Below are 12,173 nucleotides of genomic sequence, written 5' to 3'. Positions count from 1 at the left end.
TTTTAGATCTGTCTTCACCAGGGGTTTAATATGACACTGTATCACCTTCCTAGCATGGTGACGATGTTTAAACATACACACAGTTTCACCCCTGCCTCTTTTCTGCTCTCGCCCCTGGAATTGTAGTAAAAACAGCATCAATAATTAATGATCCAATTAATAGTTTACACTGGCTTTTATTGAGCTGTCAAAGTGATGGAGAGCCTGCTGGTGGTGAACTCCGCCACTGCCTGCGCTCTGCCTTCGCCCTGAATCAGCACTTTGCAGGGCCTCGGAGTCGGGGCGAAACGGCAGGGCTGGGCGCAGACTGCTGATGCTCACAATTTATGGCCGTGATGAGTTTCCTGCTCCCTGAAAAACCACACAGTGCCTCGCTGGGGATCAGTGCCCAATTGTGGTATGCCACTGTTAATAAAGCTTCAGGGGAAGAAAGGGGAAAGACTGGATGTACATCCATGTTGGCGGCCAATCAGATTCTTTTTGACATACTTTGATTGGGGTGGGGGGGTGGAGGAGTTTGATAGGAGGAAGAACAGGCACAGGTAGAGGTATAACCATGACTGATAAAACTTGAGATGAGTTATGTAGCATCTAAAATTAGTCTATCTATAGCTCTAATATCAACAAATAAATGCAAACATCTCACTGTTTCAACAGAGGTTGATTTACATGATATGTTTCTTTCTCTTCCTAATCATAAATGCAGGCCTTAAGCTGTTTGGACTATCATGGCCACATCAGGCAAGTGACTTGTTCAATGGAGAGTGTCTACCACGCTGAACTGGGCTCTGGTTTTTATGCTGCCGACAGAATAGCAGCTGGGAGGCAAAGAGGGTAATCACTGTTGTCAGCTGTTGGTTAGAGGGCCGCAGAGGGCAAAGCCTGTCTGGGGACATCCATAATGTTTTATCACAGTGCATAACTGTGTACAGTAAGTAGTTTTAGCACTCCCCTAGACTGATAGATGGATAGTGATAGTAGAGGGAGAGAGGGAAGAAGGTCTGTTTGTTTGGCTCAGACTGACCTTGCAACTTAGGCACAACACTCAAGATGGAGAAAGTTGTAAGTTTGGAAATGTCACTGGAGAGTGTTTTACGCTGTCTGGTATGGATATTGATATTAATATTAATAAGATTGTGTTGAAACAATAAAAATAGCAAAGGTCAGAAGTGCAACATTTTTGTAATATAAAAATGTGCATTGTAGAAAATGTAAATACTCAACTTCTGCTTTGCAAAAATTCTATCAAAAGCTCTGTCCCCACTTGAATAATGCTACGGAAAATATGCTAAATCGAATATTGGCACACAATATGGCTTTATTAAAACCATATTACAGTTTATTACAAGTTAAGATTTATTTTTACAGTTTGGACCATCATTACTATAACTATAATCACATTGCACCCGCCATCTTCATGTTAGCGGATGGGACATGGGCCAAACTAAAGTATCAAAGTGCATGTCAAGTAAATTTTTTAAAGATGGTCTCTGTCATTTAAGTTTGTTCTTATCATGCTAATGTTTTTGTTATTCTGATAAGTTTGGTTTTAATTTGTCATTTGATGCTATGAAAAGAGGGTGTGATGTCGTAATTGACAGCAATGTGTGCCAATTGGTGTGCCTGTGATTAATAGCACTACTTGCGATTGGTCAGACGAGTATATGGGTGGGAACTCGATATCATGGAGATGGCTACTGTGCGAACTCTAGCTCCAGATGACGTCACCAGCTCAAGATGGTGGCAGCCATATCGGACATATTTTAGCTTCATTTTTGTACAGTGAGACGAAGTGGAGACATATTGTCCGTCCTTATATACAGTCATTGATATCAACAGTTACTTTATTGAGTAGAATGTTATCATTATAAAGTGAGTAACAATAGACAAAGCCATGACACTGAAACCTAAGTTGTAATAAACCTGAATTCTCCCTTAAAACAGGGTCTTTTTTTTCAGTATGTTAGGTGCTGTATTTCTGCATCATCTGTGTTCGAAGATTTAAGCATGTGGCTACATTCACTCCCAGTGACGCTATCTTTACACAGCATTCTTTTTCCATGCAGCTTCTTTTTTTCTATATTGAAAATCCCTTCCTCTTTATCTCAAGCCCCCCTCGCCTCCTCCTCCTCTACATTCAGGAGCATATGCAGGCTATTTTTATGCCTTTCCATCAGAGTTCCCTGATTTCCCTGAGATTGAATCCTCAGCCAGATAATGCTTGAAGGAGGCCTGTCCTGTATAGATCCATTAGGTTCTACAGCTCTTTGCAGGGGAAGTGAAGTGTGAAAAATGTGATGTATATGGCCCAGGGGTTGCACAAGTGCAGTGTTTTCAGATGACCTTCCTGTGCCTGCGGCCCTAAGGTTCACTACAGCTACATGCTACATTTATGCAAGCACACATATCAACAACAGCACATGTACAAGTGGGAGACCAGGGTCTGCTGAATACCTGTTAGCACCAAAAATAATTTATTTATTATTTAAATGACCACAATTTTTTATATGCTTAAATCATTCACTGTAATACTTAATTGTAAAATAACTTTCTAGTGTAAGCGATAAGATTTAAATGTCCAGTGCCTCTGCATACAAGGATGTTAAATGCAGACGAATGCCTCCCACTAAAGTCTCAGGACAAAGAAATGTTTCTCAGTGGTCAGTGGACAGCCTCAACCTTCAGTCTCCCTTACCTCCCTACTACTTTCCGGTGGGAATCTTAGAACCACCTTCAGATTCAATATTTTTCACTCTTTTTAATTAGCTTGGATTTTTAAGCCTCTTAATCAAATTGAAAGCGCTCTCCATCTCTCTGCTCTGTGCATCCACTTGGGAAAACAAGTCCTTTTGCATACATAGCTTTGCACCAGAACAAATACTCACAGTGAGTTGCTGTTTGTATCATAAGATGTGTGCGTCTGCTCTTTTTAGCTGTTTGTTTTGACGGAAGCATCAAATCTGCAGCAAGAGATAATGTAGGGTTATAGGTCTTGATTCCTCGCCTGAGGTTTCTAACCACCATCAGTTCCTCTCTAAGCCTCCAGCTGGACTGATGAGAAAAAGTTAAAAGAAATCTCTGAAACCTCCATCTGTACCACCTAATGTCATTATAACCACTTGCCCAGCCCTTGTTTCTCAAAGCTGTGTGTCCACTGGTGTTACTACAGAAGTTGTAATCAGAGCCTCATCTTTAAAAGCTCTCCCTGGTGCACTTTAGATTGAGGTCAGTTAAGGCTGTGTGGCACTGCAATCTGAATCCCCAGTTAAACACATTAGAGGTCTGCCCTGCTCCCTGCTACAGATGCAGCTACTGTAGGATAAGATAGCATTATGCTAACTTTGTTTGAACAAAATGTGAGTTGTCTGCTGATTTGTATTTAGGAATCTACCAAAGAGCGTTTAATGATTGCTCTATGGAAATTAAGATGCAACTAAAAGATGTTTCAGTAGAGAGAAGAGTGAATAATAGTTGAAATATTTGCCTTGTTTTCATCAAAACTCCTCACTGATTGTGTTTGCCTAATACAAACCTGCACCTTTTGAACCAATTAATGGAAAAATACACACTTGTATTCCAGTTGCCTGACAAGTGATCATTAGGTTCCCAGGAAATGGTTTAGGTTTTTTTTGTCAGCCACCCAGATGTTGATGCATCTTGTCTTGTGATCAGTTCAGGTGGTAAATGATGGCTAAAACAATAACCACACTCATTAAATATATGGCATTATTCCTGGTATTTTGAAATTTGGCACACCTACACTTTAAAACACTGTAAGTAACCCAGATACTCTAAGGACTGGGCAAAATATTAATATTATATTGATGTAGTGATATGAGACTAGATATTGTCTTAGATTTTTCATTTAGTGATATGTTGTCTTTTCCTGGTTTTAAAGGCTGCATTACGGTAAAGTGATGTAACTCTCTGAACTTACCAGACTGTTCTAGCAACTCTGTTATTTGCTTTAACTCTTTTCGTCCTTATACCCACATTACTGATAATTATTTATCAAAAATCTCACTGTGGAAATGTTTTTTGTGTGAAAGCACCAATTGTCAATTCTACAGTATCATTGCTTGATATCGAGGGTTTCTTTAAAAAATATTGTTTTTGTTTTTTTGTGTTTCCGTATCGTTCAGCTCTGCTGTAAATAAATGAGACTATGTTTGAGATGACTGACAGCCAGCTTCCCATGGAAGTGGCATTAGTGGAGGAGTCTTTTCATGATGAAGACCACATTTCCTTAAACCCTTAAATTTCTTTCTCTTGCTGATATTGTTTATTTGTGCCGCCACTCCTCATCCATAGTCATATTCCAGGACCAAGACTTAAAAGAAGAGTGATTAATGGATTGCAGTTATATCGTGGAACAACTCCTTTCTTTCTATGCACTATTCCTTGGTATTGTAGGCAATACAGCATGTTTCACAATAAATCAGACCTAATGTGAAATGCAGTGCTGAAGCCAGTAGAAGTTGGACTATTCTAAAACAATGTCACAGGATAAATTCTGATGTTAACACCCATAATGGGAGCAATATTAAGAGATGGTCCTGTCTGTGTTGAGTTGGCATCAGCATCTTTACAAGGGTAAAGATGGATGTAGGACAGATTTATTCTGTGTCCTGTAGGAGCGATGAGGACAAGGTGAGGGAAAAATATATGGGCATGAATGTCAACACTGATACTACTAAAAGTGGCTGAGAATGCAGGATGGTGTCTTTCCCTTACTGTACAGTGTAGAGAGTGGAGGCGGTCAAATCATTATTGATCCTCGATGTATTATTACCTGAGCTGCATCTTTCTTTCTCCACAGGGATCTTAGAGTTGATGATCAACTTTTCAGTTTAAGCAGTATGTGAGAGTGTGTGTGTGCATAAATGGATGTTTGGATGTCTTGTTTAGTACTGTATTATGTCTGTGAGTTTGTCTGGCAGTTACTACCTGTATGTTATTGTTCGTGGTGTCCTCACTGGTCCCTCTTGCTGTCCTCTCTCGTGTATGTGCGCCCTTTCCCCCCACCTTACAGGAGATTTGGATGGCCATTGGTGGGACCATGCATCTTGGCATAGCAGCGAGGCCTCCCCAATGTCTTTGGTGAGACATGTGGAGCCCTGCCTTGACCTCCCCCCACCCTCCTGCCCCTTAACCCCCCATCTCTCTCTCCCTCTCTCTGTCTCTCTCCTCCCCCCATCCCCCTCTCTCCCAGAGTCTTTTGTCATTTCATGTTTCCTTCGTTTTATTTACACCTTTGCATGTTGTTTTTCTGTTTTTCTTTCTGTTTTTATCCCACACCTGTAGGGGACAGTCAAAGGGGAAAAAGAAAAACTATTGAGCAGACATTTATGTCCGAGCCGACACACACCTTATCTGAGAGGCAAAAGAAAATGGTGCGCTTTGGGGGACACTCATTTGAAGAGGACTTGGCATGGTGTGAACCGCAGGTTAAAGACTCGGGAGTTGATACGTGCAGTAGCACTACCCTAAACGAGGAGCATAGCCATAGTGAGAAGGTACTGAGACAATCTAGCCTGCATTTTGTTATTATTATTTATGACCTACCCATCCAGTCTTTGTTTGCTCTCTGTCACTCAGTGTAAATAGGTGAGATGTTTGTTTTTTGGATTTTATTTGACGTTGTTTAAATTGATTTCTCTTGCGATTTCGTTCCTTTTTGTTTTTCGGTTACTTTTGGCTCCACCTTGCTTGGTGTTGCTGAAAAAGTCTTTTGGGGGCACCCTCTCTGCTTGCTACTTGTACTTGCTGTTTTGCTCCCCAAACAGAAACTACACATCTTTCAGTAGTTGTTAAAGAAGAGCATTGACACACAACCTCTCTGTTTGTCATGGCACACAGGAATGTGGGTCTCTCCTAGTTGCATGCTCGTTCTCCTCCGTATGTTGTGTTCTTGCTCTACAGCGGTCCTGTTTAGTGCAGTAGGAACACCTTTACTCAGGCCCGTCCCTCTCACTCTGCTGCCCTACCCCACAGCACCCAGTCCAGACAGAACCCGCCCCCCTGCCCAACTTTCCACTCACTTCTATAGCAAAACCCAAATGATTGTAAGCACACGAAACAGGGAAGACTGGATTTGTTTTGCACAAAAATGAAAACATTTGTTTTTCTTTTTTCCCTTCCACTGCGCGTCTGTGATTTCACCCTCTCTGTGTCTCATGGCTTTGTGCCGTCTATTTTTCATCCTTTTTGATATTTAAACTGGCAACTCATGGTCTACCTCATTTGTTCTTGTATCATAGATGACCTTTTTCCCCCCTTTTCGCTGTCTGCTTTCCCCTCAGTACTCCACTTGATGGTGGTTGTATGTTTGTGTGTAGTGAGACTCTGGTCTTCCTGCTCCAGTTTGAAGAGCTGGTTTGAGGAGGAGTGTTGGGGCTGCTTGCTTTACTCTGCATGGGGCGCTGCATGAAGCTCACTCCACCCTCACACTGGCAGGTTCACACAAGCTCTGGAAATAACACCTAACACTGAGGTGTTAGATATTATTTCTCATCAGTAGTTTTGTCCATTATTAGCTTGGGAATACAATAATCCATCTTGTAGAATTTAAATAACTGAGCAAGTTCTGATCTGAGAAATTAAACGGTGTTGATGACGCATCTGAGTTTGTGTGAACTTTCTTCCCTGAGTGAATAAATACTTTCCCCATGCCCCCTTTTCACTGTGGACAGTTGTCTGCTTTGGTCTAAAGTAATCAAATTCAAGTGGATGAGTTGTTAAACAATAGGTGTGTTGTTGCTCTGACCTTGTAGCACCCGGTGACGTGGCAGCCGTCCAAAGATGGGGATCGCCTAATAGGGCGTATTTTACTCAACAAGCGCATGAAAGATGGAAGTGTGCCTCGAGACTCAGGAGCTCTGCTTGGTCTAAAGGTGAGCTTGTAAAGATTCTGTCTACCCATCTGTGTGTGTGTGTGTGTGTCTGAAGGTGTGATGCAAACACATCCAAATACTAAATAAACTATGGTCCTGGACGATCAGTCTTTATGTTATACAATCATCATTATACTTACAGTCGGGTTTTAACATATGCATATTTAGCATATAGTAGGCCTACACAAAATATGTGTGGGAAAATGTTACAGGTACAGCGTTGGTTGTACATTTATGTTAACAGTATTATAATTTTCAGCTGTGAATTCTACTATTCTGTTATTTTTGTGTGTGTGGCTCGCTGATTTTCTCCTTAGCTTCCAATTATTGATCACATCATAGTGCTACTCAGTATTAATATTCATTAAAGACTTGATTATGTTCCTGATGAATATTAATGAGTAGCGTTTGATATTGAGCTGTATAATTTTCTGAACTCACTCACATTGAACTACTTTTAATGAACTGCATTCAACAGCCCAGAGGAAACAAGTCGCTCTGCGACCTGTCACTGTTGCCCGAATTTGACAATTAAAGTATTATTTGCTCGGCACAGTTAATGCAGTGTTATATTTTGAATTGTACCATCACAGTTCCCTAGGTATTCACATTTTATGCTTGATGTGTGTATTTTTCTCATGCCTTTAGTGCTGTACAGCCTTCCTCTGTTCGTCCTAATTTTGCATTACATGATTTAAACATTTTAGTCTGTTACTACAGTGTTGTCATGACAGAATATAAAAGATTTTCTGTTGTGGTAGATTCTTTGGTTTCCCTTCCCTTTTCACTGGTGCATAAATCTGTAGGTGGTGGACATTGGTTAAAAAAAAAAACATAGCCATAGTTCAGAGGAGCATGGTGGGCCATGAAGAGAGAGAACAGAGAGCGGCAGGATGGGGAAAAATCATTACTGATTGAATGAGCCTCCTGAAATGGCATGTTTGTGTCTTCTCAGTGCCTCCGTGCGTTTCTGTCCGCTCAGCAGCAGCCAACCAACTCGGCAATCCAGCCAGTCAGTCCATCAGTCAGGCTGCCAGCCTCGCCCTCACTGTCCATCTCTTTCTCTCTCTCTCTCTCTCTCTCTCTCTCTCTCTCTCTCTCTCTCTCTCTCTCTCTCTCTCTTTTTCTCTCTTTTTCTCTCTGTGAGCCTCCTTCTCTGGCTCCTGCCTGTTACATAAAGCCATTTCATTTAGCAGACTTCCCTAAGCTCCTTTGTATGTTGGCATTCAGCTGCCATTAAGAGGGATTTTTATTTGTATGATGCCCATGTAAGCTGAGCAGAGTGGAGTACAGCAGCTCAGGACTGTACAGTACAGCTCTAGCCCACGGGCCTGCACTGTTACAGAACCACAGAGCAGCTCCAGAGTGTGTCCCTGGGGAAGAAGCCATTGCCCTGAACATTTTTTAAAAACAGAAATGCACTTTTACGATTGACCCCTCTCCTTAATGCTTTCATTGAGGATTCATACCTTGCAGGCAAAAGCTAAAGCCATGACATCAACAAGATACTTTGAGGGAAAACAATCTGTCCTCCTCTGCAAACTGCAATGCACGTGATACAACTTCATAGGTTTTGTCATGAAGAGTTTGCGTGGCACATTAATGCTACAGTTATAACAATCCAAGTTGAGTTCTCACATTTATTTCAGTGCTAATCCAGTTACCTCTCTTCTTCTACAGGTGGTGGGCGGCAAGATGACAGAATCTGGTAGACTTTGTGCTTTTATCACTAAAGTGAGGAAAGGAAGTCTAGCAGACACTGTTGGACACCTCAGACCAGGTATTGAAAACACACACACACTTTTATAGAAATATAATTAGTTGATTTGGTAGGATCATGATCATGTGTGTTTTCTACACTTGCATAGAATATTAAAACATCCTATGTGACATTCAATATCAATGGTGTTTTTGCAGGTGACCAAGTGCTGGAGTGGAATGGGAAGCTTTTACAAGGAGCCACATTTAAAGAAGTTTACAATATTATTCTAGAATCCAAGCCTGAGCCGCAGGTGGAGCTGGTGGTCTCACGGCCTATAGGGTGAGAGCTCACAATCACTGTCTCACACACTGTACTCTTCACAAGACTGTTGGGGCAGAATGTTATTCAGTGGCACCCTCAGAAATTTGGCCAGATGGGCCCACTGAAAATTTTGGGGTGGCACACCAAAAGCCCATAACTTAATTTCAGGACTTTAATTATTCTGTTCAGCTAATTAAAAACTATGTCAATATAGAGACTTCAGCGATTGCATACTGATATACTTTGGTTTCTTATTTTACAGTTAAAATGAAAGCTTTGCAACTTTTATGTGCATATCCAGTGGTGTGTCACAAGCTCATGCCCAATGCATCCTGGTACATGTAGTCATTACCGGTACAACTCTGCAAGCAAAACTCTATGTTCTCAGTAAATATTTCCTAGGGATTTATTGCTTCAGTTGATTACATTTACCATCAACACTGATTGGACATTCACATAAAAAGTGGCAAATTTTCTCTTTAAATCTATTATCTGATGTGTGTAGACTAACACCGGTGCAGTTAACATTTTGAGTTTCACAACAATCCTGCTTTAATGTGTTATGTATCTACACATGTCAGGTGATTCATTGTTCTTCGAATAGGCTGGATGTCCTTTTCCTAAAAAAGGACATATATATACAGCTACAAATTGAATGAGTACATTGATTGCAAGGAACAAAAGGTTCCACTAGGAACAAACCTCCTTAAGGTTAAAAACACTACACAGAGGCCTCTTAATATTTTTGATCATTTTCATGAGGAGGGGGGCAGCAATGGTATCAGGGTGGCCCCTCATGGCCACCATTGGTGGTGCCACTGATGTTATTGAGCAGTAAGGGGCACTGGCTTATAGTAACTCAGGTGGTAGGCACAAGGAGTAATTAATTACAGAATTAAGTTTATATTACTTTTTTAAACAACTCAACAGGCACAGAGTACCTCGTTTCTTTGGTTACAATATGGCTTAAATCTTTTATTTTTATGTCAGGAATAGCTCCAGAGACCAGAGTGTCTACCCACCTCTTACCAAGTGAATACCGGGAGAGCTTTCAGGCTCATGTGACCATGGAAATCAGTTAGAGAGGATAATTATTTTTATTAAGTTAAATGTTGTTCTTTGGGTGTTTCAGGTGTGATTCAGTCACTCAGATAAGATAAAGATTTTTTTTTAAATAATTCCTTACAGTAGACATGAATGACCAACATATATATTCCAAACTAAAACCAATTAAAGCAGAAATTATTCATCAAGTTGTGACTACATCACTTTAATCCATATTTTTTCTGTAAAGCAATCACAGTTCTTTTGTCTGTGTGCTCATTCAGGCCACGTCATTGCCTGCATTGCTCAGAATAACTTTGAATTGAGTTCTCCATAATATGGAGACTTGAATTAGGAAATCTGAGAGGGAATGTGGCTTGTGTTCTCACAGAATGTGTTTGTGAACGAGTGGTGCTATCTTGTTTATTCAGCATCTGTTCCCCTCTCCCTCCGGCTCTGTCGACTCTGTCGGCTGGGCCCTCATATGGGACCGTACAACACCACCCAACAAAATGAGAACGTGCCTCCTCACTTCTTCTCTCTCCTGTTCTTGTTTTTGAAAAAGGGAAATTGTGGGAATAACCAGCGACACCTTTGCTTTGCCAATTCCTATATCTGACCTGCATTGTGTTGCTGAGGGAGCTGCTGGGTGAATGAAGACTAATGCGGTGCTTATGGTCATTAGAGCACAGTGCAGTCAGCATTAGCTCAAATTGATCCTTTCCATCCCTTCCTTCTCTCCTGTCTCATAGACTCATGCTCTGTCTCTGTGTTTTTTTCCAGAGATATTCCAAGGATACCAGACAGCACACATGCACAACTGGAATCAAGTGAGTCTTGTCAGAATCTTTAGCCTATTTCATTATCCCATTTTATCCTATTAATCAGCCCAGAAACATCAAGTGAAGTAAATGTCTAAGAGTTACTTCTGTCACTCTGCCTCTTTGTGTCTCTGTCTTTCTCATGGCATGCTGTCTTGCCCTCTTTCTGTCTCTCTTCTTGTCCACGTCTTTCTGTCCTCCATACTACCATCCCCCTCTCTCATTTTATCTCTTGATGTTACTAAAACCACAAACTAAAGTCAACATCACTACCAAATCATCTGACTGTGTCGTCTCTGCCCTGTCAGGTTCAAGTTCTTTTGAGTCTCAGAAAATGGATCGCCCGTCCATCTCCGTCACGTCCCCCATGAGTCCCAGCATGCTGAGGGACGCCCCCCAGTACCTGTCAGGACAGCTCTCAGTAAGTGACCTCGGCATGACATACAGACCACATTTGAAATCCTCTGGAGGGACTGAACTGTAAGATTGCTTTGCTATGAGTAATATGGATTCTTAAGTTCATATAAGTATATTTTGGGATGCACTACCATACTCACATTGTGCATTTATAATGCAACTCAAAGTGTAACCTAAATCCTGGTTCAAGCCACTGGGCTACCAGGCACAGCTCTCTCACTCGGCCTGTTCAGCTGGCCCTTTACCAACCCAGCACAGGATTGTAGATCAGGTTACTGTGTGTGTTGTCCATTATCTAGTGTAAAAACCCTCCTGGGGTAAATGGGTAAAGGGCTGCATTAAGCAAGAGATAAATCAACTCTCAAATTTAGGGTCCAGCAGGGAAATAGCTTCAGCATCTAGGTCAACACCTCTAGGACACGTTTTTCTCACAACATTGGATTTGAAGCCTGATACTACTGCCAATCCTCACAATCTTAAAGGAAATGTTGGGGTGAACGTTTCCTTTAAGATTGTGAATCAGAATCAGTATTTCTGATTCTGATTCTGATTCACAATCTTAAAGGAAACGTTCACCCCAAAATCAAAAATAAACATTTTTCCTCGTAAGGCTCATTTATACTCCCTTCACTTACATAAATAGATTCATTAATTTCAAAACATCAGTGTCCTCATACTTCCATATGTCCTTTATGATGGCATAGATACATCCACTATATAGCTCTAGGGGACAGAGTCAAAACTTTTCGACAACAACAAAGATGGCAACGCTTTACCTTTAAACAGATGCAATAGAATAGATGGCGGTGGTCTGTGAGGCCATTAAATACATTGGTAGAAGTGTGGACAAAGAATACTTTCCACTTACCAATTCGTTCCATTCTGCCATTTTTTAAATGTCTTTGTTGTCTCCTAGTCGTATCTGGCTTGAACTACACTACACTGCCTCTACGATCTGCGGTGGTACTGCTCTGT

The 12,173-nt window shown here is 41.2% G+C and overlaps 1 protein-coding gene across 1 annotated transcript in view; it reads left to right on the top strand.

Annotated features, from left to right (window-relative positions):
- Positions 1 to 12,173, top strand: part of rims2a (regulating synaptic membrane exocytosis 2a) — a 163,725-nt gene that overhangs the window by 88,235 nt on the left and 63,317 nt on the right. The window contains exons 9-14 of the mRNA XM_050046488.1: positions 5,305 to 5,516; positions 6,774 to 6,893; positions 8,574 to 8,673; positions 8,811 to 8,934; positions 10,744 to 10,790; positions 11,090 to 11,202. Of these exons, the coding sequence (XP_049902445.1) occupies positions 5,305 to 5,516; positions 6,774 to 6,893; positions 8,574 to 8,673; positions 8,811 to 8,934; positions 10,744 to 10,790; positions 11,090 to 11,202 (716 nt within the window). The remainder of the gene's footprint in view (positions 1 to 5,304; positions 5,517 to 6,773; positions 6,894 to 8,573; positions 8,674 to 8,810; positions 8,935 to 10,743; positions 10,791 to 11,089; positions 11,203 to 12,173) is intronic.

Source organism: Epinephelus moara, chromosome 6, assembly GCF_006386435.1.
Source record: "Epinephelus moara isolate mb chromosome 6, YSFRI_EMoa_1.0, whole genome shotgun sequence".
NCBI classification, from domain to species: domain Eukaryota; kingdom Metazoa; phylum Chordata; class Actinopteri; order Perciformes; family Serranidae; genus Epinephelus; species Epinephelus moara.
Note: the sequence above shows the minus strand (reverse complement) of the source record. Positions and strands in the feature narration are given on the sequence as shown.